The 14,389-nt window shown below is 43.7% G+C and overlaps 1 protein-coding gene across 1 annotated transcript in view; it reads right to left on the minus strand.

Annotated features, from left to right (window-relative positions):
• Positions 1-12,540, minus strand: part of Fam117b (family with sequence similarity 117 member B) — a 62,434-nt gene extending 49,894 nt beyond the window's left edge. Inside the window, exon 1 of the mRNA XM_070019334.1 lies at positions 11,726-12,540. Coding sequence (XP_069875435.1) covers positions 11,726-12,356 — 631 coding nt within the window. The 5' untranslated portion in view covers positions 12,357-12,540. The remainder of the gene's footprint in view (positions 1-11,725) is intronic.
• Between the last annotated feature and the right edge of the window lie 1,849 nt (positions 12,541-14,389).

The raw sequence follows: 14,389 nt of genomic DNA on the forward strand, positions 1-14,389 counted from the left end.
AGAAGATATTGAGGAGCATCACCTTAGTGATTACTTTAAAAAAACATGGAAAAATTGATACCATTGAGATCATTATTGATATGTAGTCTGGAAAGAAAAGAGGCTTTGGCTTTGTTACTATTGATGACCAAGATCCTGTGGATAAAACTGTATTGCAAAAATACCATACTATCATGTTCATAATGCAGAAGAAAGGCATTGTAGGAGGTCAAAGTTCTAGGAGTGGAAGAGGAGGGATCTTTAGTTTTGGGGGTTCTCCTGGTGGTGGTAGAAAATTCTGGAACAGGACCAAGAAGTAACTTTAGAGGAGGATCTTGTAGATATGAAAATGGACATGGAGGGCCGGGCGCTGGTGACTCACGCCTGTAATCCTAGCTACTCTGGAGGCTGAGATCTGAGGATCGCAGGAAAGTCCGTGAAACTCTAATCTCCAATTTTAAAAAAACCACCAGAAAACTGGAAGTGGCGCTGTAGCTCAAGTGGTAGAACACTAGCTTTGAGCTGAAGAGCTGAGGGACAGCGTTCAGGCCCAGAGTGCAAGCCCCGTGACCGACAAAAAAAAAAAAAAAAAAAGGACATGGATTTGAAGATGGCTATAATGGGTATGGAGGAGGGCCCGGAGGTGGCAATTTTGGAGATAGCCCTGGTTATGGGGGAGGAAGAAGAAGATACAGTGGTGGAGGACTTGAATATGGCAAACAGGGTAAGGGCTACAGAGATGGTTATGACAACTATGGAGGAGATAATTATGGAAATGGAAATTACAATGATTTAGGAAATTACAACCAGCAACCTTCTAACTATGGCCCAAATGAAGAGTGGAAACTTTGGTTGTAGCAGAAACCTATGGGGACCATATGGCAGAAGAAACTATGGTCCAGGAGGCAGGGGTAAAGTGGTGGTTATGGTGGGAGGAGCCAATATTGAGTTTCTTTCTTCCTATTTTCCATGAGCTTCACTGGGTAACTAGGAGAGGATGAGCCCAGAGGTAACAGAACAGCTTCAGGTTATCAAATTAGCAATCTTAAGGAAACTCTTATCTCAGTTATGCATAAATCTGCAGTGATATGGCAAAAGACACTAGAGCAGATGGAGGGAGCCATTTTGTAAATGGATTGGAATATTTAATATCCTTTCTGTGGAGGAAGGACTGTAAAACAAAAAACAAAAAAACAAAAAAAATGCCTTTGAGACAGCTTCTTAGCTTTTTAATTATTTCTTTCTAGTGGTCTTTGTGAAAGTATAAACAAATTTGTAAGTTTCTGGTGATATGTGAAATGGTTAAGATTTTTCTCACAAGTTTTGAAAGTCTATTAGCCAGGATCATGGTGTAATAAGACATAATGTTTTTCTTTTAAAAATTTAAGTGCATGCCTCCATGTTCATTGCTACACTATTCACAATAGCCCAGATGCCCCACTACAGATGAATGGATCAAAAAATGTGGTACCTATATACAATAAGATATTACACAGCCACTAGAAAGGACAAAATCATGGCATTTACAGGGACATGGATGGAACTAAAACAAATCATGTTGAGCAAAACAAGATAAGATCAGAGACAAATGGTACATGGTCTCCCTGATATTAGGTGTTAAATTCAAAATGCAAGGAGATATGACAAAGTAAACAGGACTCAAGAAACATAGGACCTCTCTTAATTGGTCATAATATTTTTTTAGATGACTCCATGTTCTTGACCCCCCATATGGTATATACATATGCACATCTGAGGGACACTAAGAGTAAGGTATAGAATCAGAGGGAAACAGGTAAAAAAATACAACAGAAGGGCCCATCAGCTGCACTGGACATTGATGAAAGTTAACTAAACAACTCAAGGGCAGAGATGGGAGGGAGAGAATGAGAAAGAAAGAGGGAACAGCTCACACTAAGCAAAAGAAAGAAATGTACAAATCACCCAATTTGGAAAAAAATAGTTGAAGTGTCAAAGTTTGTAGAGTTCAAAAGCTTTATAGACTGTGAATATGACAATGTGCTTTATGAAGTTTAAAATATGTTTGTGACTTTATCTAAGTATCACTGTCCCACAACACTATGAAGTTTATGCAATCACTTAATCTCAATAAAGAAAAAAATTTAAGTGTATGTGTAGAGTTAAGAAGCTGTTGCACATTTATGATTTAATAAAATAATTCTAAAGGAAAAAATTCACGAATGCTGTTCAATCAAAAGGATACTATAACTACAATAGAAAGATAGTCTTTCAAAGTTAAAACTACATTTGCCATACAAGGAAGTATACAAAAAGTTAGGGGGAAAAAAAAACTTCCCAAAGCAGCAGTGTAAGCATGCTATGTAGTAATGTGTAGGTAAACACCTCCAAGAGCTGAGGTGGAAGAAGCTCAAACCTGTAATCTTAGCTTTTTGGGAGGCAAAGATCAGGGGTTCAAAGCCAGCCCAAGTACAAAGAAGTTCATGAGAGTTGATCTCAATCAATGGCTGGATACACACCACATTGCCCATCTATTATCCCAGCTATAAGGGAAGCACATATAGGAGGATTACAGTTGAGGCCAACTGGCAATAAAGCAAAACACCATTTCAAACGTAACAAATGGGGGCTGGGGATTTAGCTCAGCAGAAGAGTGCCTGCCTGGAGAGCTCAAGGCCCTGAGTTTGGTCCTCAGCTCTGGGAAAAAACAAAAACAAAAACAAAAAAAACACGTAACAAATGCATGCTGAGTGAGGATGATTTACACCTGTAATTATAGCTACTCAAGAAGTTGAGATCTGAGAGTCTCAGTTTGAAGCTAGCTCAGGCAATTAAGGTCCAATTGTAAGGTCCATTCCTGGAGGGAGAGCAGACCCCGCCCAGTACCTGCGTTACCTAGGCAACTGGGACACCTGGAAGAGGTTTCATCTGCATCCGCTGAGGTCACATCTTAATCTGATGTGGCCACACCTTTCTCCCACCTGGTCCCACCTCTTACCTGGTCCCACTTCCCTTTACCTGGACACACCTCCCCCCACCCTATATAAGGCCTAACCCAGGGCCAGACGCTCTTTCGAGTGGAGTGCCAACCTTGCCTGGTCCCAGCAGGTCTACTATATAAACCTAACCCTTACCTGAATACCACGTGCGTGGTGCTGTTCTTACTCAGCTACCTCTTTTTAAAAACCTATCGTAACTACCAAAAAAGCTGCAAGTGGAACTGTGGCTCAAGTAGAATGCTAGCCTTGAGCAAAAAAACTCAGGGTGGGCTGGGAAGGTGGCTCAGTGGTAGAGTGCTTGCCTTGCATATATGAGGCCCTGGGTTCAATTCCTCAGTATCACATAAGCAGAAAAAGCCGAAAGTGCCGCTGTGGCTCAAGTATCTGTAGAGCACTAGCCTTGAGCTGAAGAGCGAGGATCAGCGCCCAGGCCCAGAGTTCAGGCCCCATGACCAAAAAAAAAAAAAAAAAAAAAAGGAAGTTGTTATACAACATGTTTATAGTTGGGCACCAGTGGCTCATGCTTGTAATCCTAGCTACCCGGGAGGCTGAGATCTGAGGATCACGGTTCAAGGACAGCCTGGGCCAAAAAGTCCATGAGACTCTTATTTCCAGTGAACCAGCAAAAAGCCTGAAGTGGAAATGTGGCTCAAGTGGTAGAGCCATAGCCTTGAGTGAGAAAGCTGAGAGAATACACTGGCCCTAGGTTCAAACCCTGTTATCAGCACCAAAATTAATTAAGTCATTAAAGCATGCTCATAACTAAAGAAAAAAAAAAAGCTCAGGGTCCCATCACTTGAGTCATAACTCCAGTTCTGTAGGTAAGAATCTCATGGATTTGTCTTCCCAGGCTAGTTTCAAACTGTGATCCTCAGATCTCAGTCTCCTAATTAGCTAGCATTACGTGTGTGAGCAACCAGCACACAGCTCTTCAATCTGTTAAAACTTTGCCATTCTCAAACTCAAGTACACATTGTTTTGGGGAGTTACTGTCCTCTAGCCTATTTCATCTCAAAATCACATTTTATTCATCCTAAATGTGGATTATCACACACATGCAATTCATTCTAAGAATATAAAGACCACTAATTCGGGGCTGGGAAGGTGGCTCAGTGGTAGAGTGCTTGCCTTGCATGCATGAGGCCCTGGGTTCAAATCCTCAGTACCACAGAAAAAGCCAGAAGTGGTGCTGTGGCTCAGTGCTAGCCTTGACCACAGAGAGGCTCAAGAACAGTGCCCAGGCCCTGAGTTCAAGCCCCAGGACTGGCCAAAAAAAATTTTTTTAAGTAACAGTTTAGTCACCCACTCCTTAATTCAGGTAACTTAAAATAATACAGGGATTAAAATTAAAAATCATAAGCATTCCAACATTGGAAACCTCCTATTATAATTTCTTCTATCTAGGAATTTTTCTAAGAAAATACATTATAAAAATAAACCTTTTGGGACTGGGAAGGTGGCTCAGTGGTAGAGCGCTTGCCTTGCATGCCTGAGGCCCTGGGTTCGATTCCTCAGCACCACATAAGCAAAAAGAAAAAAGCCGGAAGTGGCGCTGTGGCTCAAGTGGTAGAGTGCTAGCCTTGAGATGAAGAGCTGAGGGACAGCGCCCAGGCCCAGAGTTCAGGCCCCACAACCAGAAAATAATAATAATAATAATAATAATAAAATAAAAAATAAATACCACTAATTTGTAGGTGAAGATAACAAAGATATATGAAAATAGCTAATACTGAGACATCCTTGTATCCCATGGAGTCATCAAAAGAATTTTATCATTATGATAATCCTCTACTGTAAGTACTATCAGTATCCCCCCCCCCAACCTTTTTTGTCAGACATGGGGCTTGAACTCAAGGCCTAGGCACCATCCCTGAGCATTTTCCACTCAAGGCTAGAAATCTACCACTTTGAGTCATAGCTCCACTTGCAGTTTTTTAGTAGTTAATTGAAAATAAGAGTCTGCCTGGACTAGCTTTGAACACAATCCTCAGATCTGACTCACGAGTAGTGAGGAATAGTTATGAGCCACCATCACCCAGCTTTCAGTATTCCCTTAATTAATTTTTGTTGGTCGTGGGCCTTGAACTCTGGGCTTGGGCGCTATCCCTCAGCTCTTCAGTTCAAGGAGAGCGCTCTACCGCTTGAGCCACAGCGCCACTTGCAGGTTTCTAGTGGTTTATTGGAGGTAAGAGTCTTACAGACTTTCCTGCCCAGGCTAGCTTGAACAGTGATCCTCAGCCTCCTGAGTAGCTAGGATTACAGGCATGAGCCACCGGCTCGGTATTCCCTTTATAAGTGAAGTATACTGACTAAATTAAACAGCTATTAAATAAATGGGAATGCCAGGATCTGAACCCTGCAAATCTAGCTCCAGAGCACATAACTATTAACCATGAAATGTATATTAACCATGGCATACAATTTAATTTATTTTAGTTCACATATTCTACTAATGTCATTTTGAAATCTGCCTTTCCACTTTTTTTCTATTCCTTCCTGTCTCACCTCCCCAATGTACCCTATGCCCTACCATTTTAGCCATATAGGAGTGAACAGGACATGTACATTTTCATATCTTTAAAGTTCAACTATAAAGTTCTGTTCCTCCTTTTCAAAGCAAAATCAAAAGCCATTTTCTCTAAGAACTTTCTTTTTTTTTTTTTGGTCGGTCATGGGGCTTGAACTCTGGGCCTGGGCACTGTCCCTCAGCTCTTCAGTTCAAGGCAAGTGCTCTACCACTTGAGCTACAGCGCCACTTCCGGTTTTCTGGTGGTTTATTGGAGATAGGAGTCTCACGATCTACCACTTGAGCTACAGCGCCACTTCCGGTTTTCTGGTGGTTTATTGGAGATAGGATTCTCACGGTCTCTCCTGCCTGGGCTGGCTTTGAACCGAGATCCTCAGATCTCAGCCTCCTGAGTAGCTAGGATTACAGGCATGAGCCACCGCGCCCGGCTTCTCTGAGAACTTTCTATACCCATCTCCTATAGAATTATTCACTCTCTAGGAACCCAGAGTATTCATGATACTCAATGCCTACATATCTGTTATACATGGCTAATTTGAATCTCTGAAGCTATACAGTTTACATCTCTACTGCATAGTACAGTAATACAGAGTAGTTCAGTCAAATTTAACATAACTGAATGAAATTTGCAAAGCAATGGAGAAACGACTAAGAATATGTCTTGTCAGTCACACCAAAAAAGTCACACATAGACACTAAACTACTGACTTTTTTTCTAATGAGTTTTCAAACCATTTTCCCTGGGGGCTTCAAGTAAACAATTTTCAGTACAGAAAAAGTGTAACAAAATCACTGAAGTAGGAGGGATTTTTTTTAGGCTTATAGTATTTTCTGGAAACAGTTTTTAGCAAACATCAAATATTCAACAATTGGGGACTGGGAAGGTGGCTCAGTGGTAGAGAGCTTGCCTTGCATACCTTAGGCCCTGGGTTCGATTCCCCAGCACCACATAAGCAAAAAGAAAAAAGCTGGAAGTGGCTCTGTGGCTCAAGTGGTAGAGCACTAGCCTTGAGCTGAAGAGCTGAGGGACAGCGCCCAGGCCCAAAGTTCAGGCCACACGACTGGACCAAAAAAAACAAAAACATAAACAAATATTCAACAATTGAATTCTGACTCTAACATACTACAGTTAACACAAACTCCTCAGCTTAAAAGGGTTGCACCCATCTTTCAGATGCTAGTACCTGGGCCACTTGTACTTCTGACATATCAGCCATAAATCAGGGTTTTTCAGGACCCCCTCCTAAGATGTGGTTAATTTTCTACAACAGCTTACAGAACTCAGGAAACTCCTTCACTTAAATTCATTACCAGTTTTATTATAAAGACACAAGCTAAGATGAGCCACATAGGCAGGCAGGAGTGGCTCACACCTACAATCCTAGTTACTCACGAGGCTAACATCTGAGGATCACAGTCGGAAGCCAGCCCAGGCACGAAACTCTGTGACACTCTTATCTCCAATAAACTACTCAGAAAAAAACAGAAACGGCATTGTGGCTTAAGTGGTAGAGTGTTAGCCTTGAGCACAAAGAGGATCCGGGACAGACCCAGGCCCAGAGTTCAAGCCCCAGGACTGGCTTAAAAAAAGGGGGTGGGGGGTGGAGAGCCCATATGGAACAGATTCACAGAAAAAGGTATGCAAAACTATAATAACATACAGTTGATCCTGAAATAATGCAAGCTTGAACTGCTCAGGTACTTATATGAAAATGCTTTTTGGAAATTTTGTGACAATTGGAAAAAGCACCTAGAAATAACTTCGTTGCCCAGAAATGTGAAAAAAGAAGTCTTAAGTGTTATATATGCCACAAATTCATAAAATACAAACATTCCTTAATTTTACTATTGTCTGTGAGTAGATAATAATATATTAATTATTCTCATCATAAAATATGTATAAACATATTATAAAAAGATAACAATTATTGCTTGTGGTTCCTGCTGATAATCCTACCTAGTAGGCCTATGAAAATGGAAGGTTGACTATTTGGAGCTAACCAGGAGAAAAAAATTCCAGAGATCCGTCTTTATCCTGTATCTATCATCCTAAGCTACTGGCAGGCTGAGACTTGGAGGATCAGGGTTCCAGGTCAACCAGGACAGGGAAGTCCACAACTTTCCATCTTCAGCAGAAAGAGACTAAGGATAATAGCATGGTCCTGTCATCCCAGCAACCTTAGGAAGCCTAAAATAGATGGATTACATATCTCAGCAGGAAGTAAGACCCTATCATAAAAATAACTGACAAAAAAAAAATAGGGCTGGAGGTATATGGCTCAGTGGTAGACTGTCTGCCTAGCAATCATGAAGTCCTGAGTATAAACTCTCTAGAACCACCAAAAAAACTAACACTTATTAAATCGAACACACACAAACACTAACAGACCAAACATGGCTCCATTCTCAGTCAAGGGAAAAGTAACCAAAGTGAAAATTCAGTATTAAATATAACTGCACACAATACCTGAAGTACTATAATACTGCTGTTATAATTTCATTGCTACAGCCTATTGTTATTTCAGTGAGCTCCAATATTCCAAGTATACACAATGTAATGCTGATCCATCTCCACCTGAGTAGTCCAACTCTCCATTATATTGCAAAGTCAGTAAAAAGTGATCTCCTGAGTTTCTACCTATGTTTAACAACCAAAAATATGTGCTAACTTCTTATCAGTGAAGCTTTCGGAAAGTTGCAGGCTATCAGTAGTTAAGTTCTGGAAGAGTAAAAAATTATGGATACATTTTTAAATTGCACAGGGGACAGGACAATGTCAAAACATCGAATTCACAAGCTGTTCAAGTCTACTGAATTGTGTATTTTAAAATAGCTAAAAGAATGGATTTCAAATGTTGTCACTAGAAAGAAGTGGTGTTTGAGATAATAGATTAATTAGTCTAAACTGATCATATCACAATGTATATAAGCTTCAAAACCACAGTACCCTATAAATATATCCAATTATTATTTACTGAGTAAAGGTAAAACTAAACAAAAAGAAATTCCATATAATCGTGAAACTCAGGCTATGTCCACTAAAACTAGAAGCAATAATATACAACAAAAGTTAATTTGTCTACTTAGATACTACACCTGAGTTATTTGTCAAATTCTCATTTATAACTACTACATCATAAGTATCATTACTTAATTTTCATTTAAAAAAAAGTTAAGGGTTTCACTCACTCCTGTAACCCTAGCTACTCAGGAGACTGACATTGGAGGATCACAGTTAGAAACCAACTCAAGCAAAAAGTCCATGAAACTCTTATTACAATTAATCAGCAAAAAAGTAAAAAATAGTTTTGGTTCAAGTGGTAGAACACCAGCCATGAGCAGAAAAAGCCAAGTGAGAGCTCCAGGAACTGAGTTTAAGCTCCAATACTGACAAACACACATGCACACACAAGCTCATGCATGCACAATATAAAAAGAAAGTTAAAAATTACAAAGTTTCCTTATGTCAGATGACTGTAGGTGGCAGAACAATTTTCTGTTTGTCAGTCATGGGCTCTGTCCCTGAAGCTTTTGTGCTCAAGGCTAGTGCTCTACACTTTGCACCACAGCTCTACAACTGGTTTTCTGGTTAATTGGGGATGCGTCTCAATGATTTTCCTGCACAGGGCAACTTCAAAATGTAATCCTCAGAATTTAAGCCTCCTGAGTAGATAGGATTACAGGAATGAGCCACCCATCAGTGCCCAACTAAAAGTTATTAAATCCAGACCATCTTCCCAAATCTTATTTTCTAACTTCAATGTTATCCACATGTCCACTTTTAATATATTTGATATATTTATATATTTAATATATTTCCTGGATAAGATAAAGTCAGGTAAAAAAAAGGGAAGGCACTAAAACAACTTCATAGTTAACCCTGTTGCCTAGTTACCTTCAAAATGTGTCTCAGTTCCTAATGACAAACCACTTTGCTACCTATGGAGATGCAGGCACTGAGATGATACATTTAAAAAAATGCTGGGTGTCTGGTTTACTGCATCTTAGCCAAGAGAATAACGTTCTAGATCAGGCAGTGATTAGATCAAAGCCCAGCAGAGTGAAGCAACTAGGTAAAAATCCCAATTTAAGAGATTTTTGAGATACTGGAGCCCTAACAACAAAAGTTAGGACATCCAGTGACACACCTGGAAAACAGGAATATATGATCTAGATGAATCTTGGAATTTGAGTCACATGAGGTAGCCCTTCCTTCTACATTAAGAACTTTCATATTTCACTGAACCTGCAAACTAGTGATATAACATTCCTTTGGGGGGGGGCACTGGTGGGTCACACCTGTAATTCTAGCTACTCAGGAAGCTGAGATCTGAGAATTACAGTTAGAAACCAGCCCAGGAAGGAAAATCTGTATAAACTATTCAAAAAAGGGGGAAGTGACACTATGGCTCAAGAGGTAGAGCACTAGCCTAGCACTGAGCAAAAGCAGGGACAGTGTCCAGGCTCAGAGTTCAAGCCCCAGGACTGGCAAATAATAACAACAATAACAATGTAAATGTCTTGTAATTAAAGACTATCCTTCTACATTTAGATATACAAAACAGGCAAATGATCTAATCAGGTAGAACTAAAATAAAAAAGCTTTTTATCCACATTATAAGGGTGGTTCACTACAGTAAAACAATACATCCCAGGAAGAAAACTATCAAACATTCACACTCTAGTAAGACCCATTAATACAGGCAGAATTCCTCACATCTAGTTAATAATGCTGCACTAGATGAATAATTTTTTTCCTTTTTTCTGTTTTATTTTTGGGGAGGGACAACTAATGAGGATGGTTAATTTTATAGCATGAACATGCCAAGAAATGATACATCAGCAAGAAAGGAACCTTTGGAAAATACAAAGAATAAGCACAGCAGAAACCTGAGATCCCAGGAAACACAGTCTTTTAGAAATCACTATAGTCAATCCACACTTGGCCAATATTTAACCTCGTTTTTCTTGGTTGTTTCTCTGCTTTCAGTATCAAATACTGTAGTTGATAGGGTGGCCAGACTGTGTTACCATACTGGGTGCACTATCTCTTTCCTCCACCTTTACTGCCCATTAAGCAGCTCTTCTGATTGACTGTATTGGCTCCACAGGTTGAAGACTGTAAAAAGAAGCAATCTGGTTCACCACTTCAAAACTAAATATACAGAACTCCTCATGCCACTTATTTCCCAGATTTTTCTTCTTATATACATCATGAAGACATGGTCTTTGGAATACAAACAACTAGAATTCAAATGTCAGTCCATTCTACTACCACATGTGAAATTGCCAACCATTCTGCCTTTAATAAACTAAGACATTCTTCAGACAGGGAAAAACAAAGGTATATGTTGGCCTTCTTCATATATAAAAACTTTTTGGTACATTTTGCCACATAAGCAAATCACCTCATCAATTTTAACCCTTTCAACTTCCCATAATACAAATTTCTCCTGAGTTACTCTTTTTGAATGCTTCCACAGAAATGCAACAGCTTAGAACCCTTCCCAAGAAAGCTACCAGGTATTTATTTACAAGCGCAACAAATTTAATTCTGCACGAACAGAACAAGAGGGGGGAAAAAATCCTGGATTTGGTTTTTCTAGATACAAATCATAAAAATCCTCAGACATAAATAAATAAATAAAACCCCCATCCACCTTCCAGAGGAATGTTAACTGCTCCCTACTAGCTATTCATTGATGAAATGTTAGGGAACGCACAAATTCGCTCCCAGCCTCGCCTCACGTATCTTCACTGAGCTAAATCTGCTATTGCTAAGCCAGCCATTCCGTTCCCCCAAATGTGGAACAGGAACACTCAGCAGCACGCCTGTGCCAAGGCTAGGCTCTACCCGAGTCACTACGACAAAGTGACAAACCAATCGAGCCTCACCCTCGAGGGAGGGGAGCGGCCAGAACCTCAGGTTTATAATTAACACCTAGCGGCCCCCAGCGCAGGCTTAGCGGCTGCCCTCCGCGGCGGGGACCCACGCGGGGTGGGCGAAGGAGAGGAGGAGATGGGCACGGAGCAGCGGCTGGGGGCGGGGGGCACCGGGGGCCGGAGGCAGGCTGGGCCGCGTCCCCCGGCCCCCACCCCGCCCCCACCCCGCCCCAGCGCGCGCCCCGCCCCCGGCCCCGCCCCCGGGCTCCGCGGTTCCGCCGCAGTCCCAGCTCCGAGCCCCGAGCCCCGTTCCCTCGGCCGCCTCCCCCGCCACGGGCGCGCGACGCCCCGCACCGACCTGCTTTGCAGACCGGGGCGCTCGGGCTCCTCTTCTCCAGGGAAGGGCGGCCCTGCTCCGGGGACCTCCTCCGGTGGCGGACGCGGGCGGGGGGTGGGGCCGCGCTCACCTCGCCCGTCCACAGGTGGGTGGGCGACGAGCTGGGCGACGACACCGTGCCCAGCAGGGGCGGCGGCGGCTGCGGCCGCGGGGGGCTTCCGCGAGCCCCGGGCGCGGCGCCACGCGGGGGGCTGGTGCCTCGCGTGGACGTCGCCGACGCGCCCGTCTGCGTGGCTACCGTGGGGCTGGTGCGCGCCGCCGCGCTCCCGCCACCGCGCGTGGGGCTCGTGCTGCGCGAGGCGGTGCGCGGGCCGCCGCCGCCACTGCCCCCGCCGCCGCCACTGCCCCCGCCGCCGCCGCCGCCGCCTGAAGGGCCTGAGGCGCCGCCGCCGTTGTTGTTGCCGCCGCCGCCGCCGCCGCCGCCGTTGCTCCGCGTGGGGCTGCCATGTTGCTGCTGCTGCTTCAGCTGGAACGGAACCGTGGCCCTCATGGGCTGCAGGCGGCTCCCGGGTCCTCCGGCTGTGGCGACCGCACTACATCCGAGGGCGCCGGTCGGCGTGGGGGACCCATTGCGCCTCACCCGCTGGGACATGGTCCCCCTCCCCTCCCCGGAGACTGGGCCGAGACGAGAGGGCTTTGTTGTGAGGATGCTGAGAGGATTCCCGAGGCCAGAGAGAAGGCCCTCCCCCCCCTCCTTGGGGTGACGAAGCTGGACTCTGGGGTGCAGGGAATGAGGCGACCGGGCCGCGGCCGGCAGTAACAAGGTGGTGCAGCCGCCGCCGCCGCCGCCGCTCCTCATCAACAATAGTGTCTCCTCCGCTGCCCCCGCCCCCCGCGGTCGTCCATTGGTGCAGCGTCACCCGCGCTCGAGCCGTTCCGCCACGCTGATTGGCTGCGTGGAGCTCGGGTCCGGGCCCCGGGGCCTTAGAGAGCTTGGATTTGCGCGGAGACCGTCTGCTCTTTAAAGAGAAAAAGACCCGCCCCCCTCACTGGGGGGGAGGGGGTGGGGAAGCGCAGGGAGCGGGCCTGTGTGTATTTGTAGTGTGCGTGCGCGAGCGTGTGCACACGTGAGTGTACGCAAAGGCGCGGACCTGGCCACGCGCGTCCCTCCTTCCCACTGCGGGGAGCCCGGAGACTCAGACCCTGGTGTATTGCCAAAGGGGCTGTCCAGAACCGGAGCGTCCCCAGGGATGGCCTGAATGAAGCCTTTACCCATAACTCATTTCCGTGTCACAGTAGTAGCTGTGGATTAACACGTACACCTGGCTCTTTCTGGCGTTGTTTTGTTTTTTTTGTTTTGTTTTTATTAAGCAGTTGTACAAAAAGGTGACAATTCTATGTCAGGTTATGAGTACAATGCATCTTGATCAATGTCACCCTTATATCCTCCTCCCCCATGTTTTCCCTTTTTGTTTTTTTCTGGTTTTGTTTGTTTGGGTTTTTAGTTTGGGCTTAATCTTCTTATTCTATACTAATTACATCTACTAATGAGCAGGACTCGAAATTAGAAGAAATGTAATCTCACTGCCATTTCACACCTCTTTTCTTGCTTGTTTTTATGCTTTTTTTTAAAGCTCTAACAAAGAGCCCAATCTCAGAAAGATTAAAATTGCAGGCTAAAATACGATTTTAGATAGTTATCAATGGAGTTGCCAAATGCTGCTGTTACTCTTGTGTATCCCAAGTAATCAAGAAATTGTTTTAATCAGCTAGTGTACAGTTTTTTTTTCTTTTTTTTGGGGGGGGGAGGGAGGGGGTCAGTCGTGGGGCTTGAACTCTATTGTCCCTGAGCTCTTAAACTCACCGCTAGCATGCTACTACTTGAGCCACAGTGCCACTTCCAGTCTTTTTTACTGTTTATGTGGTGCTGAGGAATCGAACCCAGGGCCTCATGCATGCGAGGCAAGCGCTCTACCACTGAGCCACCTTCCCAGCCCCAAGTGCACAGTTCTCTAATAGTTTTTAAGATAACTGCTCCCTTAAAAATCTGTAAAGTGCTACAGTTTACAGAGGCATTTACTTTAGCCTCACTATTGGAAACAGAACTGAACCAGCCATCCAAATTTTAGTCTCGTTCTAAAATGACCCAATGGACATTTCATTTTTAATGGTGGATCCACACCCTACATGTGTATTTTCATAAACTTTTTCCATTTATTACTTTATAAGATATTTGTTATACACAGACTTCCTATTGTAAAAACATTAAGAGTGATGGGCACAGTATGACTAGCTCTTTACTTGAAATCCTACTGAATACCTGTGGTGGAAAGCAAGCCTTTGAAGAACTAAAGAGGAGATTGAGATCCCAGATCCACCGTGTACTCTGAGGCCCTGGGGAGATCACTAAGCTGGTTTCCTTAGCTGTGGAATGCAATTACCAGACACGAGTCTCATATCTAAAACATACGTAGAACTCAAAAAATTAAATCTCCCAACAACAAATCCTCAAAGAAACAACTGCCTGATAAATAAGTGGGGTAAAGACTTAAAGAGAGACTTCTCTGAAGAGGAAATAAGAATGGCCAATAGACTAATGAAGAAATGTCCAACTTCTCTAGCCATAAAAGAAATGCAAATCAAGACAACATTGAGATTCTACCTCACCCCAGTTAGAATGGCTAT

The sequence above is a fragment of the Dipodomys merriami genome, unplaced genomic scaffold (genome assembly GCF_024711535.1).
Source record: "Dipodomys merriami isolate MVZ:Mamm:240054 unplaced genomic scaffold, mDipMer1.0.p SCAF_1, whole genome shotgun sequence".
Classification (NCBI taxonomy): Eukaryota; Metazoa; Chordata; class Mammalia; order Rodentia; family Heteromyidae; genus Dipodomys; species Dipodomys merriami.